The sequence below is a fragment of the Varroa destructor genome, unplaced genomic scaffold (genome assembly GCF_002443255.2).
Source record: "Varroa destructor unplaced genomic scaffold, Vdes_3.0 BEIS01000006.1, whole genome shotgun sequence".
NCBI lineage: Eukaryota > Metazoa > Arthropoda > Arachnida > Mesostigmata > Varroidae > Varroa > Varroa destructor.
This window is the reverse complement of record NW_019211459.1, coordinates 1590022-1613276: the sequence shown is the minus strand read 5'-3', so window position 1 is coordinate 1613276 and position 23255 is coordinate 1590022. Positions and strand designations below refer to the sequence as shown.

The 23255-nt window shown below is 39.8% G+C and overlaps 2 protein-coding genes and 2 long non-coding RNA genes across 24 annotated transcripts in view; 2 read left to right on the top strand and 2 right to left on the bottom strand.

Annotated features, from left to right (window-relative positions):
* The window catches only part of LOC147754721 (uncharacterized), a 52385-nt gene extending 49727 nt beyond the window's left edge, over positions 1–2658 (top strand). The window contains exon 3 of the long non-coding RNA XR_015330396.1: positions 2462–2658. This is a non-coding gene — a long non-coding RNA (uncharacterized LOC147754721). The remainder of the gene's footprint in view (positions 1–2461) is intronic.
* The window catches only part of LOC111252871 (5'-AMP-activated protein kinase subunit gamma-1-like), a 63924-nt gene extending 56432 nt beyond the window's left edge, over positions 1–7492 (bottom strand). For 6 of the 11 annotated variants that reach the window (XR_015330377.1, XM_086993182.1, XM_086993185.1 and 3 more), the window contains exons 1-2: positions 7353–7490; positions 5952–6017 (exon numbers count right to left, since the gene is read on the bottom strand). Coding sequence is in view for 7 of the 11 variants with exons in the window: in XM_086993182.1 (XP_086849308.1) it covers positions 5952–6017; positions 7353–7359 (73 nt within the window). In the remaining 4 variants the exon portion in view is untranslated. Of the gene's footprint in view, positions 1–5703; positions 5725–5951; positions 6169–7352 lie in introns of those variants that run through there. The other 5 variants (XM_086993184.1, XM_086993187.1, XM_022811441.2 and 2 more) reach the window with 5 other exon arrangements.
* LOC111252873 (uncharacterized) lies at positions 7319–19533 on the top strand. Of its 9 annotated transcripts, XR_015330400.1 has the most exons (8): positions 9416–9505; positions 10231–10886; positions 11033–11207; positions 12083–12222; positions 13104–15117; positions 15408–18218; positions 18574–18796; positions 18950–19533. It is a non-coding gene; the product is annotated as an uncharacterized LOC111252873 (long non-coding RNA). The 9 variants fall into 9 exon arrangements; XR_015330403.1 differs by lacking the exons at positions 11033–11207; positions 12083–12222 and having other exon boundaries at positions 14670–15117; positions 15408–17832; positions 17949–18218; XR_015330405.1 differs by lacking the exon at positions 11033–11207 and having other exon boundaries at positions 14670–15117.
* On the bottom strand, positions 12102–22199 carry csul (protein arginine N-methyltransferase 5). 3 transcript variants are annotated; one of them, XR_015330379.1, is made up of 15 exons: positions 21985–22188; positions 20330–20387; positions 20140–20215; positions 19623–19738; positions 19248–19398; positions 18912–19067; positions 18452–18721; positions 18024–18176; positions 17640–17807; positions 17337–17487; positions 16345–16483; positions 15689–15885; positions 15349–15482; positions 14617–14974; positions 12102–12809 (listed from the first exon to the last, which is right to left on the bottom strand). XR_015330379.1 is itself a non-coding variant. In XM_022811449.2 (14 exons), exons 1-14 carry the CDS (start codon positions 22031–22033, stop codon positions 14885–14887), a joined length of 1908 nt encoding a protein of 635 aa, XP_022667184.1. In that variant the 5' UTR covers positions 22034–22188; the 3' UTR covers positions 13793–14884. The 3 variants fall into 3 exon arrangements, 2 of the variants coding, with proteins under 2 accessions (XP_022667184.1, XP_022667185.1); XM_022811449.2 differs by lacking the exon at positions 12102–12809 and having other exon boundaries at positions 13793–14974; XM_022811450.2 differs by lacking the exons at positions 12102–12809; positions 20330–20387 and having other exon boundaries at positions 13793–14974; positions 21985–22199.
* Positions 22200–23255: the final 1056 nt, after the last annotated feature.

Genomic DNA, 23255 nt, shown 5'->3' with positions numbered 1-23255 from the left:
TATATATAACAAACAATGGTTACAATCGAATAAATATATGGGTTTCTTAAAGTTTGAGGAATCATCAACTAATGAATCTTCGAAAAGCGAACGAGAACAACACTTTTCTTGTAAAGATGGTGATGGGTGGGGAGTGTGTAATCTACAATAATAAATGGCCCACAGGGTAGACCGTATTTAAAGCGTGGTAGTGCCTTTCATACGAGAAATAAAACTGGACCCCATCTATAACATCCCATTTGGTGAGATTGTCCTTCGATGAGTTTCTTTGAAATAGCTAAACCGTTATCTCAGTTAAGAACTATAAATAGATCCAAGAATGCGTCCAAGAAAGGCGCCCTGCTATAGCCAGTAATAGAGGAAGAAGCCATCCATGCTTCACCATGACAAGCTCACCGCCCCATACGCCTCTAGCAACCCACCAAAAACTGTGGGACTTTGGTTGGAGTGAAATTGGGCCTTATCCAGCTTACAGTCCCGACCTTGTTCCTTCTGACTACCGCCTTTTTTGATACTTACAAAGCTTCATGGAAAGAATTCTAAGTTTTTTCAAAACGAAAAAAACATCGACCAGTCAATCGCAAATACTTCTAGAAAATTGAACCGAAAAGCTGCCACAGAAGTGGGCACGAACCATCGCTAATAACGGGCATTATATCAGTGATCAATGTTGTCTAATCAAAACATTGTTTCCTTTTAGAGTTAGGTTCCGTTGAGCATTTACGGGATGGTCCAACACGATGTGCCAAAGACAAGCTAATAATGAATTAATGACAAAAAAGCATCAAACGCACTTGTAACGAACTTACAAGCTAAGGCTCACATTTATAGTACAAGAAAAAGAAACTGTTTGTATTATATTTTTTTTTAGCAATATTGTGATTTGGACCGACATGGCAGGATGCTCTTTCGTTATCGTTACCATGGGAACGCGCTCAAAGAGATGCGCATTAGCTACTTGGGCTACGCCATTTCCTCTCTGTTGGTAGTAGCTGGAGTGGATGGTAACAGATTATGGCCTATTTTGGCTACTATTTGGTTTTGACGATAAACGGGCATTGCTGCAATAGGATAGCGGACACAGACAATTTTACAGGCAGATAGGACAGTTACAGCTCAGTTAGCAGCACAGACGGCTATTGGCCAGTACTAAACACCACTTCGACGAGGAACCACTCATAGACGTTCACAAATGCGTATCACTGCGGAAGAGAAAAGCCTATCGCCCCGAATCGATTGCCGTCTGTCACGACCGCAACACCAGTGGCCGCTACAACGAAGACGACGAGTACAGTCAACGTTCGGGAAAGCGTCACCACGAACGCGAGGTATTGCACGAACGCTGTTGCCGCCGTTGATATCGCGCTCGTGGCTATTGGTACTGTTATTGCAGTTTTTATAGACGTACACATATACATAATCACCCACTCATTCACCAATTCTGCTAGCGATACAATCAGTGATGTTGCCTCTCGGCCAGCAAAGTCATTATTTAGTACAGCAGATGCGTTGTTATTAACGATAGGGTAATTCAACAGCTGCTAAGGCTCTCAGAGGCGGCAATTGACCAATACGGACTGGCAGGAGCCATCGCAGTGATATGAGATGGTACAAAAACGCTGCGATCGTACTTCTTTTCCTGATACCGATGCCATCTAGACAGCGACGATATGTTTGTCACCCAATGACGATAACACCATACCCGCCACTGTCAAAACTATATGACCGCCGCTTTGAAAAAGCGTATGCACTACAATAGCCGAGAACATCCTATTTTTTTTCCTGTTTAGTAATATAGCGCCTGATTTTTAGAGTAATCGTATGAGAAAATGAAAACAAGCGACAAAACAGTTTATTAATAAAACAATGAAGAGGCGTTGTTAAGTTAGGTTGTCAAAAAAATAACGACAAACAGGGAGCTCGCTTGCCCAGCCCTCAGATTTTGCGTGAGTTATTTGCCTTAAAAAAGGAAAAAAAACACGTCTATTTGTTTAATATTATCGTAGCGGCGATTCGTAATACACCTCTGAGAAAAATGTTTACTATTGTCGCTGTTTCTAAATTTAGAATGGCTGCTCATTGGCAACCCTTAGCCATGTTATTATCCTGTCGAAGCTCGCTGTAATTGGCCTTAACAGGGGAGGTAGATATACCTTTATATTACTCAATAGAACTCGTCATATAATATCATTCGCTCAGACAAAGTTAATCACCATAAACAGCTGCGATTTTATCTATCCGTACGTTCGATTGTAAGAGCGTCTGACTATCAAAGCGCCAATGATATACTTGGAAAATCATACTGAGTACAACACGAGATAGATCCTATCAGCAACGTCGATCGTATGTGGGATGGTTAGGGCCATGGGGCATAGTTGAAGATCGTGGATTTACAGGTATGATCTTAGCTTGATTGAATTTATGTAACGAATTGCTCATAGATCGTATATTGTAATTACAGGAAATGGACTTAACGAAAATAGAGCCCAGCATGTGCCGAGTGGATTTGATAGTGTTACGATGATTCTGAATAATATTAACCTTCACAAACCAAAAATGGCCAGAAAGAAGAATAAATCGAAAACGTTGTGCTTATTGCTGGCAGTAGTAAATAGCAGTCGGCAGACAACACGAATGACTGAATAAACACGAACGCTATTGGCTCGTTTTTATTTCATTATATAAAGATAGAATAAAAGGTAGAATACTTTTTCACCCGACGATTCGAAATTTATTATGGCAAGTTGGTAGGCACTGTCGTCAGATTGAGATTAAATTTTCGACGGCCCTAAAATGTGTTCTAGTTGACATTCGCTGAACTAGCCTAATCAGGGATCGAAATGCACCAGCTTTTTCCCGCAAATTTTGGATACTTCCTTCGCTAGGGTCAATAGCTCTAATTTCTCGGGAGCAAATTTGTTTGACTCGGCGTTATTTTAGGCCTAGCCTAATATCGAGGTTAGTGTCTCTGTCTAAGTTCAGGTCAGTTCCAGGCTGACGTGTCAGCTAGCAGAGGTTGAGTTGGTCGGGCTTACATAAATCGCTCCATTGTTGACTTATCTCAAATTGCGTTATAGACAACTTTTTAATCTTTGGGCAAAAGTTCTCCAATCTACTTCGGAAATGTAGATATGCTCGCGAAACTGTGTTCAGACCCTAAATTCGACTATGAGAATATCCGCATATTTTGCACCATTGTAACAACGACTGCAAATTCAATCCATATATATATGTATATATATGTGTGTGTGTGTGTGTGTGTCGAGGTCATCAACGAAGCTAATTGTTTGATGGCAAAACAGGAAGCAGCAGATAGGGTTGCTGTCCGTTCGTAAAGATATCCAGTTAATATATACCTATTTAATCATAGTTTCTTGTAAAAAAAAGTATAGTCTTGTCAAACATTAAATAATATAATAAGGTAATGATATAATATACAGAATAAAATGCCCTTGGTTGGCAATAATTTGTGGGGCCAGGTTGGTAAATACGAACACCAATCAGGACCAACATTAAAAGCACGGATGTTGAGCTTGGCGTTTCGAAGAACGATGATTAATATTGGTACTGGTGAATAATAGTAGCACAGTATCGTAATAATGTAGGTGAAAACCAACATTCTGTTTCTAGGAGGTTGTCGAAATCATATCACTGACATCAATGCCTTGTCGTCAATCCACCGAATGGCTGTTCGTAAGAAATCAACTCGGGTTCCTATCGGGATAACCTCAATAAGCTGCGCAAGTTCCAGTGACAGGCAGAAGCGACAACTAGTCTGATTCCCACACGGTTTATTCATAGCTATAAGTAACGGCCACTTGCAGGGATAGTGTCTATAGGACTGCAGACTTTGCATTATTACTTGCATTAGTTTAATCGATTAGAGTCATCAAGATAGCGGTCAAAAACGGAGATTGCGGATTTCCATTTCGGCTTCGAAAATTCTTAAATGGCTTGCTAACTAAATAAACAACCTAATCGTAAAGTAATGTTGCGTATTTCGTTGACCCTTCTAGAACCTCATGCGGACATTCTGTGGTCAGCAGTGTTATACTCAGCTGTCTAGTGTAAAGTTCGTTAGCCAAGTTGCACCCAGAAGCGTATATTTGACCCTGCAGCAAGAAGTCTTTAAACTTGCTTTTTTATACCTACTGTTTAGGGACAAGTAAGCACATATTCGATTGAGATGCTTCACAAGCACGCTTAAGGAGATTGCCTAGAACAGGCGTCTTATTCTATATAAGAATCAATGGGGAAATATGTTCGAGAAGTGCTATTTAGAAATTTCCTGGCAAAAATCTTCGCCTATGAAAAAATTACCAGGCATATTGTCTTCACTATGATGCTTTCTCGTCGATCTATGCCCACGTGTGCGGATCTACAAAAATCGTTAGAGCGTAATGGTTGGTACGTATATGTATACAAACTCTTACTCTTTAAATGTACATATTTATATTTGACCTGAGATAAACGGTAACGAATGTAGATGTCAAATGATTTACGTAGATAAAAAGTGACCGTGACAAAATTCGTATGTGCATTACCCTGGCTGCCAGATGATTACTTTATTTAATACGTTTAGTATGTTTGCCTGTGGTATAGAGGTTTGTTCTCCACCTTCAAAAGAACTTATTTTAAATGCTCCATAGACTAACTGGCTGCAGTAAGAAAAATACTCTCAACTACACCGCTTGCTTCTCTTTTACAGACTAGCACGATGAAACGACGTTTTGCATTATGAATATCTTTTAGCCAAAAATTTTTTAGGTAAAAGAGTTGGATTTATGCCCATTCTAAAGTCTAAATATAAATCCGAATAAACCTAAGAAGTACACATACATGTGCAAAAATAATAGAAACAAGCGTCGATACATCTATCTCAGTATGAAAATATATCATTTAGATATAATAGGCGCCCTATCATCTCATTCGTAGCTAACTGCCGGATCTAAGTGCCGCTTTGCCGTTTACGTTAAGCGAGAGTTTCAAAAGTGAATCTTTCCTATAAAATAAAAGAAAGTTGTTGGAAGCCTAAAAACGTAAATAGAGCTAGCTTTCCAGTGTACGTTGAATATTTATACGTGTCCTGAATAATAGCCCCTCTACTTTTTTTACTACTACTACTGCTTCTTGTAAGATCGACTCAAGTTTTCAAACAACGCGAAACGTTGAACGAAACGCTATATACCAAGGCTAATTCGAAAGCGTTCTAACATCGTCACCATGGGAGGGCCACATTTTCGCCTACCCTGTTTTTTCTTTTAACTAAACGTTTTTTTTTTTTACAACATGCGGATCATTGACTGTGTTACGTGCCACATGGTCCAGCAATAAGTACTAGACAATATGCCATCCCTTTTCGTAAGCGGATTCGGTGTGCAGTTAACAATTTCTATGAATCCGGGCATCAGGAAAGATTTTCAAAATAGGAACGTAAAATTAGCAAAAACGACAAAACCTCAATTTCATCAGGTTATTCGCCCGGCCATTTTTTCTAGTTAGATGAACTATTAGATTTCGCTTGATTTGAACGTCTTTTCTTTAGTTTATATGTTATTAGATATCATAGCTGAAAACACCTTTTTCAGGAAACAATATTTTGTTGTTTTATAAAACTAACAGGTAATTACGATTGTTATCTTCTAACGCTACCTAATCTCGTGTTCGATAAATAAATTTATGGTGTATTACTCCAGTAAGTACCTGTTTGTGGGAGTTGATAATGGGAGGCTTTTCTTGACTGAACTACTACTTAACGGGTCACACGTTTTCAATTCTTATACGTATTCCCATAAACATGTCACGAATACCATGGAAGCAAGAGAAAAGCCGCAAGAAGTACGCTGGCGTAAAGGTTATTTTGTGTATTTCGTCTCTAGATGAAATAACTTTCAAGAGAAGCAGAAGAAATATAACTGTAAGCATGTACGAATTAAAAATGATTCCATTACCTTCTCGACTAGAACAGTGGTGATCGTAATGGTCCTGGCTGTAGATTTCAGCTTCTACAACGACAACTAAAAGGATTAGACAGTTCTAGAGGTTGCTACAATCTGCTACTGCCTCTACAGAAAAGACTATTTTGTCAAATGATTACACTGCCCAAGATGTACAAAGTAGCGTCATCTACACACGCGCACCCGAATCGACACAAAGAGCATTTGACCATTTAACCGGTACCTGCACGGTATGAAGAGCGCCACACGCGATACAACGTCTTATCCAAAATTTTCTCGCTCAAACGTTACTTAGCCGAATAAGCTTCGAATACCTTCGATGTCAGGCTCCAGATTATATCCATTTGCTGCGGTACCAAGGCTATCTTGCAGACTAGAACTTACGTGCGGTCAGCTGTGTTTCTCCCCTGTCTTAATTGTTGAGCCAATTTTGGTAACCAAAATCGCTACGATACTCTAGAGAAAAACCGCAAAGCGTTCCTCGTAGCTAGCGCGGACCATAGATAACGAATCCCTCTGCCAAAAACACAAGCTGTTGATCTCGCCAAAATGGTAGTAAAACTACAGTAACCACACGACACATCCAATATTCTGAAACAATCGAACGATTTAGCGATCGCCGTGTATTAATGGTGGCTTTTGAGCCGGCTTTGATCAACGCAACACCGAACAGCCAATTTGGACTTCTACAAAGAACCTGGACGAACCGCACACTGTTGTCGCGCTTGTGTATATATATATATATGTGTGTGTGTGTGTGTATACATCTCTTCATTTCAAGCCATTCATATATATGCATATATCACCTATAGGTGATCCGTGAAATTTAGTTTGACGCGGCTTGCCTGTCGGTCCCGTTGGTAACAGCAGCTTACTACTGGGCTACGGCAGCTGCTGGTGGCACCGTCGAAGCGTACGGCCGCCATTAAGTGCCTTACAACATGTTGCGCTCGACAGTCGGGAGATAACTATTAGTGGCGGTCGTTGAATTTAATTGTAATGATTTACTGTTGACGCGAAATTCTGTCACCCATTAATCGCAGCCTTACTTTTCTTTTCGTTTTTGATCATGGTAATTGTCGCAGTAGTAGGAATAATATTAATGCTTGTCCTCATGTTATGTGACGCTCTAACGGAGTGAGGTCGTCCTTGACCAAACCTTAATTCGTCCGTGTTCGAGCGACGGCACCGTTGTAGTCACTGAAAACAACCCTTCCCTCCCAAAGGCCATTGCACGAGCAGAGAAAGAGAAAGAGAGAGAGAGAGAGTGAGTGAGTGAGTGCCAAACTGCAGTTTATTAAATTATACTAATTAGCAATAGGCGGCTCCGTTTTTTTTTTTTACTTTCTCGCTTGCTCCCCATAGTGCCTTCCCCCCAATCATGACCGAGCTTACCTTTCATTGAAGTCCGTTCTGTTCAGGTGTTATGGTCACTCTCTAACAGCGCGTTTTCCTGTTGTCGGTCAGTACAGACAACAATCACGCCATCGTCGTTTAGTAAGTATTTTGCAAAAATTTCCAAAAAAAAAGAACGATTTAGGCAGCAGATGACATAAACATCTTCGTTCGTTCTATCTTTAGACCGTTTCAGTCTGCGCACCTTTTCGTAACTCACAGGGTAAATTGGTGACGTTCTGTTGATTTAGGTGATTCCTTTGATGGTTTCGTATTTGCATGTTTACGTTTTTGTTTCTGTCAGATTTTATCGAAATACTGCATTTTCGTCGTTGTCGACTACGTTGAAGACCTTGCTTCATTGAGACCCTTTCTGCTCCGCAGGGAAAGGTCTCGTAGGGTATTCCGCTTACGCGAAACGCTTGCGTATTCTCCTTTCTTTACATGACAACTTCATTTCTGTGACATATTCCACGGTTCAGTTGGCAAGAGTAACTTAGTTTTCCCTCTTTGTGTTTTTGTTAGAAACACACACACACACACACACACACACACACATACACGTGTTCATTCGTGCTGCACGCGCAATGTCCAGTGCCCCAACACACGTTCACACCCTTTCGTGATAAATCATTTAGGTAATAAAACTTCTAGCAAAATAGCTAACTCCGACTGTTGGTGTTTTTTTGTCTGTAATTTTTGTACAGATACGACCGAATTTGTGTTTGACGCGATGCAATGTTGAACTCTTGATGTGCAAAGATACGTTTTACCTATTGGCCTGACACAAACGTTTTATTGACGGTGAATAATAACGAGATAGTAGCAAGTTATTTCGCCTTCACTGGAGTTGGGCGCAGTATTGTGTGCGTGAGGATGTTGTACTATCGCAAAGCGGATGTTGGTTCATTGGCGGTAAATTCATCTACTACTAACGGGCAGTAGTAGTTTCTGTTCTGTTTGTCTCCAATTCTATAAATTTATGCCATTGTTCTAATCGCGGGCGTAATCCATCCGACACGCACGAGCAGTAAACTGGTTAGTAAGCCAGTGTGACACCAGTATGCTCTTGCTACGTAGCAGTTACTAAGTGCGCGGCCAGCGATCACCTGCTAGAATCATCTTCGGGCTCATTGCTGTTTTAAGGTGCTTTTCTTAAAGCGTTTGCCACTGCTGCTTTGGCAGCCTTTGCCGCCAGTACTGTTGTTGCTATTGTTGTTGTCCCCGCTGCAGTTGCGTTAACGAAACTTCTCGACCAGCAAAAGCTAAACAATTACTCGTGCTGTTCTGATTCACCGATTTGCTACTATATGCATCTAAGCTGGCGACGACGTTAGCGGCAGCCTGCATTCTGTTCGTATTCGTGAGTGTGTGACTCGTATTTGCCTTGCATCTGAAACGCCTGTTGTGCGCACTTCGCGGCGACGTCGTGGCCTAGAGTCTTCGTCATAATCTTGCAACAATCACTATGGCAACTCCGTCACTGGTGCCACTGCCACTACGTTAGCACTTTCGCCTAACCGACTTAATGGCTAGCTGATTAGCTGACTACAAGCGAGCCGCTGTGGCTTACGGGCGAACAATAGCACCAGCCTCAACGTTGCGCCTGAGAGGGACCGGGGCCCACCGATAACGCCACCACTCTGCTCTGGACTCCCGACGGCGCACAGCTTGAGCAGTCCGCTGCGTTCCGGCCCGGCCATATTCCTTGCTACAGCTACTGCCTGCTTCTCTGGCTGCTCACTCGCTCACTCACTCGCTCAGTCACTCACTCACTCGCTCGCTCGCTCGCTCGCTCGCTTGTAAGCTGCCTCTCGTAACTACTGACACCGCACTCAGTAACGGCTACGCCAGTAGCCGGACCGGCATCAAACAGGCATTTGTTTAGTTGGCAGCACCGCTGCGGTCTAGCCAAAAATACCACAGAAGAAAACCCGCCATAAGATATAGTTAACAATGGGCCAGAACTGTATTTATCGTTCGCAATCACCCAGCGTCGACTGGGTCACGACGACCGTCTGTCCATTGACTACGACAATGACACTTGCTGATCCGAAAATAAAGGAAGCCCACACAACACACAAACTAAAATTTGCTTTTGCAACGACGCAGTAGAGCTGCTCACATTAGAACCTGACTACTACAGGACAGAGGTAGAACTTTTTTTGTTATTGTGTCAAAGAAGATGGTATCGTATGTTGAGTATTTTTTAAATCTGGATAAAGCAGTTGTTCAGTTAGGCACAATCATGTGGTTCGTCTGTCCGTTCTGTTGTAACGTCTTGAAGTCTAATTCTCTTTTTTGTTTATGTTAATATTTACTGTATCGAATAATGGTTATTGCAGTCCTCTCGTTGGCAGTGCGCAGTTTATCCAAGCGACGCTATTCAGAATCTCATCGTAGGTGACAATTAAGTTCAGCAGCTTCGTGTTTCGCATTTATTCAGTATACCTGAAGTCATATTATACAGTGTCGTCCAGCGCTCATAATTAGCTGCAGTCCACCAGAAAAAGTTCGACAACTATCTAATGCAGTCTATTCGTTCTGCATTCGTCCATCTTTTGCCCTACATCCTAGTCGTCGAGTTGTCATAGAAGCCCAGCCAGCCAGCCAGCCAGCCACCCAGCCAGCCGGCCACAATAGCTATAACAATTTAGTTGCTCCTATTGCATTGCGATGCCAGTACAAATATCAACGTACACCACTAGGAACGTCGCTTTTATAGAATTTGATTCCATCGATTTCTGTTGTACTTATGTAAGCGAACAGTTGAGATGCCAATAAATGCTTCTCCAACGCGCTTTTCACTATTTTCAGTTACTGCTTCTGGTCGTGTCTTCTACTTAATTTGTGTCCTGTTTTTGTGGCCGTTTTTAAGGACAGCCAAACAGGCTATTGCAAACCATTGTAACGCATACACGAGCAAAGCATCGTCGGTAGCAGTAACGCAACAAATGTTATTCAACCGGAGAACGAGCGTGCTTCAACCGACAAAAGGAGAGAGGAATGGTGCGGGAGAGAGATCATTAGATCCAGAAGAATCACCGACAAGGAGCATTGACACTAGCGCCCACAGAGAGCTGGTTGGGAGAGTGCATCTAGAGCCCACGTCGCCCTGATCATTAAACGCTGAGTAAATTTGTCTCGTGCTGCTGAGCGAGATTGGTCGCATCGACAAATCATGCCTGCTTCGTATTGGCGCTTCCCTGTTTCGTCTGATGGAGCATTTCATCGGGCTGACCGCGACAGACCCGCGCGCGCGCGCTGATCGCAGTTGGTAGCCGCGCTGCGAGGAGAAATTCCAATAAAAACATTGAGGCATAAGGGGGATATCCCGATGTTAGCGCCATCTGTGAACGACGTTAGAGAGGCTGGTAGGCCAGACCAAACTCGCCAATGTAGCGTAAGAGCCCCGGCATGGTAGCGACGCTGCTTGGAATGATGGCTGAGTGATGGTCAGAATCAATGGAGGTTGTGTTTCGAAATCCACCCACCCTCAGATTCAGCCCATTTATTTAAGGACTCCCTGAATGGGTGAGTTATTCCCTGAATCTACTTTGAAAAAGTGATTTAAGTAATGTTACATCTCACGGTTCCTTTGATAAGATTAACAGGCAGCAGCGTATTCCTGTATCGATATTCGCATCTGCTTACTTACGTAGGCCTCGTTTTGCTGGTAGCTCGTCAAGGCGTAAATTGTAAATTCGGAATGGAACCCTTCCCAGTCGAGGCCTGCACTGATAGGCTGCTTGAGTTGAGCGTACTACTGAGAACAAGGGTACCGTATTTGGAATCCCAAATGACACTTAAACTCAAAGCTTGAGTAAGGTTTCCGCGTAAACGCATTATTTGGCGGTAAGCTATTCAAATTGTTTTTGTAGACTGAGTGTCAGTTGGGTCCCGATCTGAGTTCGAAGCGATCATGAATACTGACCACTCTGCTCTGGAACTTACTCCATGGATCTATAATACGCGACTTACCTTAAACGGTAGATGTTAATTCATACGCTTAAATACCACAATATTCTATGTATAGAAATCTTGTTGAGCCCACATAGGTTTGCACAGCAAAATGACAGGCCGACACATTGCAGCATTGTGTGGCCGTCAAAAACTATGTCTAAGAATAGATGCTTAAAACTGACCTCTTGAGTTACAATGACTCAGCTAAATAAGAAGAACACATATAACTAATAGGTGTTACTTGCTAAATTAAACAAAATGTATTTAAGTGTTGCTAGATTCCTACCTTTGTGACAAAGCTAAAAAAAAGCTTCAACACTTTTTTGAATAAAAGGTATGTTGCTAAAAGTACTCTTTTTATGTACAATTCATACAATCCAGTTGTTCATATTCTGGTCGCTTCGTGCTGATAATTAGCCGCCTGAGGCAACGTTTAACGGCAGTAGCAAACGTAAGACTTCAAACATTTATTTAGGTTATATTTGAGACGGTTGAACAAAAAAACGTGCCAATAAAGCCTAATCTAATAAATTACCACAACTGAAGTGATTACTTTCGGAAATAATTGTCCTCTTTCCTGCTAACACGTGCATGGGCCCCTACATGCCCAATATCTAAAATTCCAAGTCCTGTAAAATCCTCAATATTAAAATAAACATGGTTGCAAGCATTTTAATACCATTACGTTGATATGGTGACAGAAGTTCGTCCATTTATCCAGTCCTTACAACTGAGTTTACAACCGTGATACTTTGTACTTATTACAGGCACAATAAAGAAAGCCGGTTACACTGCTGATTTTCGTAAATTGAAAAATTCGATTTTATTGGATAACAAAAGGATGGAGCTAGGCCCTTCTATTTTCGCGTAGGGGCAGTTCGGCCTAACCAACTGCCAGTAAACAATGGTAAACACCTCATACGGAATATATCTTAGGTTATTTTTTTTATGCTTATCAAGTAACTATAAAAGTCAATATTTTGGCTATTTTTTTTTGAAAATATTGTTATTTTGTCAAATCAACCTTTACCAGTTGCAGAGCTCTCCTTCCGAGCTAACCTCAAAACGCGCGGAGGATTATGATTTTTCTGTATATGGTTATAAGCACGAAAGCTAAGTTCACAGCGTCATGGTCGTAATCGGAACAATGAGAATAGGCGATATTAGAAAAGAATTACTAATTGAAACATACCAAAGGCTATTAGTAAAATTTTATCAGTTGATTGAATATTGAATTCGCTGCCTGTTTTCTGATTATTTTCCTTGAGATGCCATATTTTTGTGACAGCAATTGTTTTGATATCTTTGAGTAATTAAATTAACATGTCCTTCGGCATTCTCATAGTCCTCTACAGCAAGTTAGTCACTACCATTGATTGATATGACCTCGTCGATCCAGCATGGTCATTGTAGGCGGCAGAATGCTCCCCTGACGCGTTCGTTGACCTCTTGTTAAGATTATCCGCCATGGACATCAATTTCTTTTCCTTGTCCCTGCAATAATTGTTGGACGAGTTGAATAACAATAAAACTTGTTGCCGACTCGAAAGGCCAGCCTGCAGTAGGACAACACATTTTTCATAAATAGCGGTAGTCTAATTTTAGTGACAGAGAGCAGCACTGAGCACGAAAAGCAATACAATAACCAAGCAAACTAAAACTGTATCCGTGCTAGTTTCTGAATGATCTGATTTACAGGTTGTTAAAGTGAAGCGCAGGAATTTCATGCTATTAGAATAAGAATGCGAAGAATAAGCGCAAGAATGAAATCTTTCGTTTTACCTGGAGTTCAATTTCAGGGGCGATGCCTAAAAAAGTTGCTAGAAGCAGCTAATTGCAGTGCCGACATTCGCTTAAATACCTAATCCTTCTTATTGTGGTGGATACTTCGAGGATCTTCTGTTACACCCCAAGTGTATTAAGCTAACCGACCTTTAATAGAACAATTTTAACGAACAATATGTGGACCTAAATAATCCTCAAGGCCAGTGTAGTATACACACGGTGTTTATAGCTCTTGCAAGTGTTCCCAACTACGGCTATCGTCGTTTGATTGAAAGATTTGCCATAAAAACAAGGTCATGTGTTTAATGGTTATGTACAAATGAAACGTCTCCCACAGCGATGGCTTGCAACGCTAAGATGAACCAAGAAGAAACCTGTAATGATATATATGCCAAAGATGACTCGCGGCCCCCGGCGGAATATAGAAAAATGGGTACAAACACCCAGAACGATAACACTTTGCGTCTAATTCAACGGATAAACTAAAGGGCGTTATGGTTTTCCAAAAAAAAAACATGTTCGGGTTACCGGTTCATAGGTGATTTGTCTTAAAGTTGGCGCGAAACATTGTCGATACTAAACGCTATAAACAGGTTACAAATGAGTCGTGAGTACTCATTGAGCCACTTCTTGGAACTGAAGTTCTGTCATCCGTGAAACGATGCAGAAGTCATTAATGAATAAAGATAATATGATTTGGAAACTTGGTAACGACAAAAAAGGCAGTGTTTAGACCTTGATTGCCGTCCTTTGAAATTTTATTTGACCGTGTGAACGTTTTTTTGACAAATCTGTTTGTTCTTCTTAGACACTAGAACACAGGCTTGACACAGCACATTAATTTACTGTAAGATAATCTTCAGTTCCCAATTTAAGTTTATATAGGAAATTCGAATACAGTGTTTGCAACTCTGTTAATAATCTTAGTCATGATAATCGATGAATAGTATCTTCATAATGCCACACCTTGTGCGGTGCTGTGAACGCATTAATATCTATAGAAAGCACTTGAATACAGCCATCATATAATAGTAATGTACAATGATGTCACCTACACAGCTAATGAGGACGCAGCTTGTTCAAGGAAAATTGTTGGTTGCCACTTAGGCGACGTATTAATCCAGTTTTCGTTAACACCAGCTTATGCTTTCCCTCCCCCTAAGTGTCATCATCATCGTCAGCGTTTGGCGTCGTCATTGCCAAAAAGACAACCTCGGCTCCCTAAGTGGAACAATTTATAGTAGCGACAAAACTGTTTCCGTTAATAGTGTTTTACACATTGTATACGTATATGCATTTGCATCGAGAATATCTGCCGACGTTATTACATACAATCTTATTTTTTCAGGCTTGATAAAATAAACTTTATGGATATTACCAAAAGCGCTAAGACGGTTCACCAACGGAAACTTCGATGATTTATCTATGCATTATAATATTATGCAACTCGTGTCACCAGTTGAAGCAAACTTTCTCAGCGCAATTATTATTAGCACAAAATTAATTTTCGGCATACGTGTGTGCTTTTCTCGGGCGTGATCCGTGTCGTTCGGTCGAATGTCTTTTCAGCTCTAATCCATTCCAACGCATCACGATGCGCCTTCGTCCAGACTGCGGGTACTGCGGCCATATATTAGTTTCTACCTATCTGTACCGTGACATGTCACGTGCAAGGCGGATGCCGCACGGTATCAGCAACAGTCGTGACATTATCGTGACTACACCGATAGTTAGATCAGCATGAAATGTTCCAGGTCACAGACATGTCAAACGACTAATTATGATTATAACATAAGCCCGATATTGCTACAGCGCCCTCCCACGTTGTGCATGACTGACTGGTACGGAGATGTCACCAACCATTGATACCACACCTGAAATATAGTAACAATAAAAAATTAGGTTCTATATTTCTACGGGACGGTGGTTTAGACTTAATAGAAGTTGCTATTCGTTACTTCTGCAAGCCTTCTATTGGTGCATTGGGAAAAGCTAATTACGTCCTATTCTCTGTCTGGTAAGTAATGTAGCGCTTGTCAATACGATAATAGAACAGTGCTAACAATTTAGAGACGTTACGTTAAAAAATCCGAATCGTCTACGTTACTTTAAATTATACGTGGTTTAGACTTATGTAGATTTCTGTAGCACCGCAATTCAATTGATCTTTTAGCAAAACGTTTTTGCTTTGATGGATTAATCCCAACCTAAATATATAACCTTACTTAAATACCTTTTGATACTTTACCTTTGTGGATGAGGTTTTGCGCCAAAATGTGGCCGTAATTGTCTCTCCCTTTTTCACAGGTTGAGGATCGGAAATTGGAATATACATCGGAAACCACGAATTCATTTCAGGGGTGTGCGTTGACGGCTCAATACCTGCAAATTGACAATAGAAAGCATGAACTCAGAAGTGGAAAATACAAAATCGACAATGAAGGCTGCTCATGACGAAGTAACAAAACTTCGTTAACCACCTAAAACTACCTTTATGAATACTACTGCAGACTATTGTTTTGTGAACCGATTCTTTAGAAATTTGGATAACAAAGTGCTAGACGACTGCTAGTTGCAAATAAACTTACTGATAATAATATCCTTGTAAAGGACGCAATCGAAATATCCGGCAAACCCGTGAAACGTGCACGAGCTCTTCGACTTGAAGCTTAGCTCTGCCCAGCGTTCGTTGTGCGAGTTGTCAGAGGGTGGCATACCCTCAAACGTTCTGTTTGGGTGGCTGAACGAGAACAGACGCTGCGGCGGTGCTAAATGATTGACATGCCTTTAGAAGAAAGATTGACAGACAAGGAGTATTTATTTTCAATCGCAAACAGTATTTTATGATCATTTTTATACATTTATTATTCTATAATCCAGTAGAAGGTTAGTCAGTCCCCGTGATAATGACACCTGATCGAACATACAAATGGACTAGGTGGTAGAACAGTATTAGGGTTATACCAGGCAGATATAATAACTGTTTAAATTTTATAATTATAAAATATTTAAAAAAATAAATAAAGCATGCTGGCGTAGTGCAAATTTATAAAACTTGCCAGCATGGTTGTTGATTTAAAACTCAGTGCGAGTTTCAAAACGAATCGCAATGTTTCCGCAGCTAGCTAGCTAGCTTAAGAAATGGAATCTACCAATTAATATAATCCATATAATGAACCAAACCATCAATAACTTATTATTATTATTAAGTCAGTAACTCATTCTAACAGCCGTGATTAAGTACCTGAAATACACAACGTAAGGCGTTTGGAGTTGGCCTTCGTGAACAAGGACATCTTCTCTCAGTTGCCGAGCCTGCCGATGCAACTGGGGACACTGTACAGGGTTCACGTACGAATTATAACAAGATGGAACGCTAATTCCTGAAAAAATTGACAATAATATACATTATTAGACAGGAAAAATATTAGTTATCGATCAGTATCTTAATTTTAGTTCTATTTTAAGCGAAAATAATGCATTATTTACAACATAGTATGGCCGCATAAATCTTAATCGTTTTCTTTTCAGTATTTTCTTATATTTCATCAAAAAAAATATGTTTTGTATCGACATGGTTTATTAATTAAACGTTTTTTTTTATGTATCAGGTATTTGCACGTTAATAATATGGCTGACACTTTTTTTTTTTTTACTAGAACTTGAATTTGATGACAAAGCAAGCAATCCATTGAAGTGCCCATCGTCTTTTTTGACTTCTCGGTAGTTTGGATTGTATATATCATTCATGCCGTATTACATGAATTAGGATGAATAAATGATTATTAGGACCAGGCGAAAGGACTTGGCGTCTAGCACGAGGACCATAGTCCGGCTATTTCACTAATTACTATACGACAAAACAGTCGATGGTGGTATTGGGTGACACATTAATAAATTGTATTTTGGGTGGGGTTATAGAGCGCTTCGATTCAGAAATCGTTGCGTAAAAACCCCTATGCAGGAGCTCCATGAAATCTATTATCATCGCAGATCCTTATTAATAAATGTCTATGCTCCAAAAGGCGAGAAGAAACACTTCATATCAACTCATAGGATATATCGACAAAACTCTTCGTAAGCGCACGTTCAGAGTTAATGCAACTCCATAATAATTAAAAACCTTTCGTCTTATGTCGTCTGATGATAATGTTTGAAAAAATATAAGAGCACAACGCTTATGTTTTAAACCAATTACATTCATTCATAGTTTATAAAGCAATTATTATAACGCACCGTCAGGCTGAAGTAAGCGTTGGGCCCCGTCAAGGCATTCTGGGGAGAGTTCGTTGTCGCCCCAACTTCCGAGCAGCTCGGATACAAGAATGTCGGCGCGCTCCCCGCCTGGTGGTTCCCACGTCCGCATATCACTATCCACCACCGTAACCTGTAGTGTGCATCACATTTATTGGCTCTTTCAGGCTTATTAATACAAAAGCAACTAGTTCGTACTTGGGCACACTTAAACATGGCCTGAAGATGATATTAACGATTGAGGCTATAATTACCTAATACAAATTCGATACATATGATAGATACCTGACGGTCCCAGCTGTCGCGATTTAAAATCCGAAGGACAGTTGCAGCACTTGGATTTTTTTCAACTGCAAACAACTTCACAGGAACATCGGTCTGAATCGAGCAATCGATACAAGCCTGAACCAAAGGACCTCGGCCTGCTCCGACTACCATGACAATTAGAGGACTCTGTTGTGAAAACAAAGGTGACATGGTTAGTTCAATAAATCTATTTCTAATGACAAACCTGTTATATCATAAAAATACCACAAGAAAGTCATGTAGTCTTAATTGAACAAAGAAACTAACCATCTAGAGAGACTTCTGTAGAATTCTCGGACAAGGCATCTGAAGAAAGAACTATGGACATATATATGCGTCGTGGCCGTTATCCGAACAGCATACCTGTCGTTCCTCAATCATGCCACGCCTATCCTCGAAAGCAGCGGTCAACGCTTCCCGGTATTTGGCATATTTCACTGGATCCTTCTCAAACACTTCATATGTAATACTTTCGAGGTGATCTGCTAATGGTTGCAGAGGAATCTGTAGTTGATCCTGCAATGGCAAAGTGCTACATATAAAATCGACGCTCCGCAAGTAAATAAAAGTTGGTTGTTATTCAAATATGACTAGCTAACTAATCAATATTTACGAGAGAATAACTGACCGTCAAAACAGCTTTCATATATATCCTCGAAATCATATAATTTAGATTTGACAATGGAAAAATAGAGAGCGGTACAAGATGTTTATCGAAAAGTTAGATATCCACCTGAAAACAGATTGTTTTAAACTTACACCTAACATGTGTAATTAAATATGGGACTTGCCTGATAACCCAACGTGAATTGCTCTTGTAGAGGTCCCACATGTTCTCTTCGGGCGAACATGTGGTTCAAATAGTCGGCGTACAATTTTGGGATAATCGTGCCACTTTTCCCCATGATTTCAGAGGCGGTCGGTGGCCAGCAGTTAGTCACGGTTACGATTGGATGAAGACCTAACAGCCTGCGAACAACAGCTTGGTGTGCTTTCGCTAGTACAGGAAAATTATTTGCATTTAAAAGGAATAACGTAGTTGAAATCGTCAGGGATGCCACCTACAAGCCAGCAACAGAAAGTTAAATCTAACAATCATGGAAATTAATTCGCTAAAAAAAGACCAGATATATTGGGTAGGTACAATGACTCTTTTTTTTATCATATATTCTATGAAAAGGATAAATGAAAGTTCGTCTATATCTTGTCTCAACGTTTTTTTATGGTTTTCTTGTAAAAAAATTGACAAACCTGTTCAGCCATCCACAAGTTAAGAATTTCATCAACAGCTTCTGGTAAATCTTCCGGAATAACTAGCGAAACCCAGATACGAGCGGGCTCTGAACACGATTGGCGAAAGGCTTCCCAACGACGGAACGGCTCGAATTCGTCTTCTGGCGGACCACTCTGAAAAAAAGAAAACAATTTTGAAAGAAAACAGAACGATTTTGAAAGTACTTGAAAAGTTCTTATGTATGATGCAGTTTAGCTGCTTGCCATTTAGAATCAAAAAACACAAATGGATATGGTTAATACTGCCTTAGAGTAATCTATAACAACATACAAACTCAAACAGTAGGTACTTACTAGTGGGACCCGAGCCCAAATTACAGGGACACTATGATTATGTTCTAGCCGATGAAGAGTATCCTGAAGAACGAGCGAAAAGTGTGCATTCCTTTTTGTTAGGTCTAATTGCACGACGGACACGCCGAGGAAGGTTGAGTGCTCAAGTTCTCTGTTATGAAAAAGGACATCGCTACTATTTAAGATATTTCTGAGAGATCATGAAAATCAAGAATCGTAAAAAATATCTTACAAAAATTAAAGAAAACTAATGATAATAAAGTATTGTTTAGTAATGCAAGATAAACTCAAACTATATTATTTAAGCTATAAGGGTTTGAATCTTTTATAATCGTCTAAAAATCACTAAGCTTTATTATATGTGTCACAACCCACCTCCTGAGTAATAGTTCGTTGCGTTTTCGTGTCACTTCATCCATGCCTGGATCGTCAAGTTCGAGTCCGGGCAGTACCCGGCCTTGTACACCCTCCTGTACGGTGTTGCTAGGTACCTATTAACGATCGATAGATACTATATATATATATATAATATACACATCTGTATTGTTATGAGTACACACACATAAACCGCAGAATAGAAAATCACTATAATATGGCGTACCGATGATAGAACGTGATAACGCTTTCTTGACCTCCTCAAGCTATTATGAGGTTCTTGAATTCTTTTTGTCATTCAGATCAACGTATCATTTATTATTGGATTTTTTTTCATGTCACGAGATTACAATAAATCAGTTTTACGCACTAGGTATCTGCGTGAAGTATTTGAGGTTAAAATAAATGAACTGAAATTCAACGTTACTTCAGCTTTATAACATCAAAGCAAACACAAGATTAATTAGAAAGGGCATGATCCATTTAGATTGCTCAAAACTAAATTTGTAAATTCTACCTCATGAGGTCCTCGGGCGTTGATTCCGTCTGAATCCTCCGATGGCAGTGTCATGTTGGTACACACATAATTGTAACTTTAATCAAAATCAAAAAGCTTCAAATCGTTAGAAGAAATGACATTGGTATCATCGCAAATTGTTGATAAATTTAGCAGCGAATTCAACATTAATAAGCAGGTAAGTCCTTACCTATGTTGAGGTAAAGCTAGCATTTTTTCCTGATGGCAGTAACTTCGTGAGATGTTTACTGTACAAGAGATCATTGGAACGAATTAGAACACAGTAATATCACGATATTGTATAAATATATAGAGGTAATAAATGGTAGGAGAACAAAAACAAATGAAAATATTGGCTAGTAGAAATAGGTCATTTAAATTCACGCCTTTGTACAAATAAAAGGTAATCCCAGAAAAAATCAACCACTGGGATGTTTATTGCTGAATAGTCCATTTAGATGCCAGAAACGATATTATTATAAATTATATATATAAATCACGACATCCCACATTTCTTTATGCATTGTTTCTATGACTGTGTCTAAATAAAAACAATTATTTTATCAGAACATTCTTGTTTATCCGATATGACCCCGATATAACCACCATTCACAGCAATTACAGCCTTAATTTAAGACATAAACCATTTCTGCTGGTCATTTTTAAGATACTCTTTTAATCTATAAATAACTTAGTAAGAGTACCTTTGTACAAAAAAGATATTGGTATAAGCGAACTCATGAATAAAGCATAGCTCCAATACGCTACGTATAAAAAAAAGCTTTATGGAATTAATGTTTGTTGCCGATAGTAGTACAAAAGTGCCAAAAATGAAAGACTTAAAGCAGCCAATAAATCTAAGAAGTGCAAAAATACTAATCGTTGAAGCTTATCGAGACTATCCAATTGTCAGTCGTTATTTTTTCTCCAAAATGGCCGTTTATTTCTATACCAAAAATCCAGGTGTATCAAAAATTGCTTTTGACCCCTCCTGGTAATTTTTTGTGCCTTTTGATTGAAAACCTATTGAGGATCCACCGGCTTGCCTCATGGAAGAAGGTGCAGGAAAATTGATAATAACGTAGACTATCAATTTCCAGAAGACAATAAGTTTTCGTGTTTTGATGCAGTTAAAGTAATTAGACAATTGTATATTTTTGCTCAAATTGCAAAAACGACATATTATTTTTCATCATGGCGAGCATGTTGTTTTGTTCTAGAAAGAACACGCTTTCTTCCAGCATCAAGAATGGCGGATGAACGCTCATTACAATAAACAGCCCGCAAAGGCTTGTCCCAGTTTAGGTGCGTACCGTGTATATGCAATGTTGTTCGGGTAAATCTTTTTAATAAAAATAATTCAATTAAGTTGTCGACATAATTCACTACAATACATCCCTAAAGTGATGTGGTTCAGAAGTTGATTCAATCGCACCCCGTGCAGGTAAGCCTACACCTGCCACTGGATATAAACATATAAATCGAGAGTAAAATCAACGTATGACGTATTTACCCTTTTCAACATCGCAGTGTAATAAATAGTAAACAGACTGATACTTAGCACAAGCACTGCTTTTGGTTTAGCGTTTCATATAGTTAAATTAATAGTTCGCGCCGAGTCCAACGGAAGAACATAAATTCAGATGGAAACGTTCCTGCAATTTGCCCTTTTCAGAATTTGTTATGTTAAACATTATTTGAAAATTGTTTATTTTGAACATACATTAGCCATTAGTCTTCGCTAGCCGTCACAGGGCGGGCTAGCCACAAACTCGGGTGTTCGCATGGTTTCACCGCAGTATGTGATAGCAGCGCCTCTTTGGCGCTATGTGAGTTCATACGTACCCTTCATTGTAAGCATATTCAACAGCTTTTGTAAGAGTTGGCGAGTCATAGAGATCAATACACACACTTAACCGGGGTGATTTGTCCGCCATTGTATCAGCTATACAGTGTAGCAGCTGTCACGAAATTTCACGTCCGGCAAAAATTTCTAGCACAAACGCACCACACTGATGTTCGATCCTATCGAATGAATGGGCTGTAGTTTCGAAAACTGCTGTGTTATCCCAAACACGCTACACAAAACAATAACATTGACGTCTGCTACTCTTACTATATAATCTCGCATATGTGCACGTTAGAGCGGCGTCCATACAACTTGCTTACTAATCTCGTTGATGAGATAACATAGCAACATAATTGCTTTAAACTTCAGTCAGCAATAAGACAGCAAATGGTGCGCGATCAGGTCGTGCATTCAATGAGTGTCAACTAACGTTTTATTGGCAAAAAAGGCCGACAAATAGTTGAGCAGAAGCGGCAGATTTGATTAATTTTACTAGCAATGTTTTTTTTTTTAATTCTGAAACCGCTCTAAATAATGCCAATACTTCTATGGTCATGCGGGGTATCTCCACCACGTTTCACAAATGTTATATCCCATCAAAATCAACTTATGAAATTTAAAACTAGAAAAGCTTGTACCCGAAGAGTTCAAACGCGTTGCAACAACGAACAATTAAAGATATGTAATTTTTATCGCAAAAAAGTATGTACTTTTACGAATTATAGAAGCCCAACAGAAGAAACAAGCCAATGAAGTCAAGAATTATGTACTACTGAGTGCTATTTTTTGCACAGATTGTAATGTCTGACCGTTTGCAAGCATATATAGGAGCTATACAATGAACAATATAAATCGTCATTATTCAACAACAATAATTATTTAGGTTTTATTTCAAAATAAAGAAGTAGCATTTATTTGACCGGCCGGGGCCACGCAGGTGACCAAGGCCGCTTTACATTTAGCTACTCCGTTTTTGAGGCAGTGAAACATTAAATTCGAATTTCAGTACTAGCAAGCTGTCTAATTTCGTAGTAAATTATAGTAAAGAATTGTCTTTTTTGGTCATAATCAGAGTCATTGTTTAAAGTAAAGCATTTTTCTTTCGACTCTATTAAATGACTGTTTCCTTTACATTGAACTATACGTGGTCCATATAACCCAACGTTAAGGAGCTCAACGGGTTTATAACGCAAATGCCCTACTGTGATATTTTTTCACGAACGAAGGCCACGTAATAAAGAAGGTGTTGACGAATATCCTGGTGCGA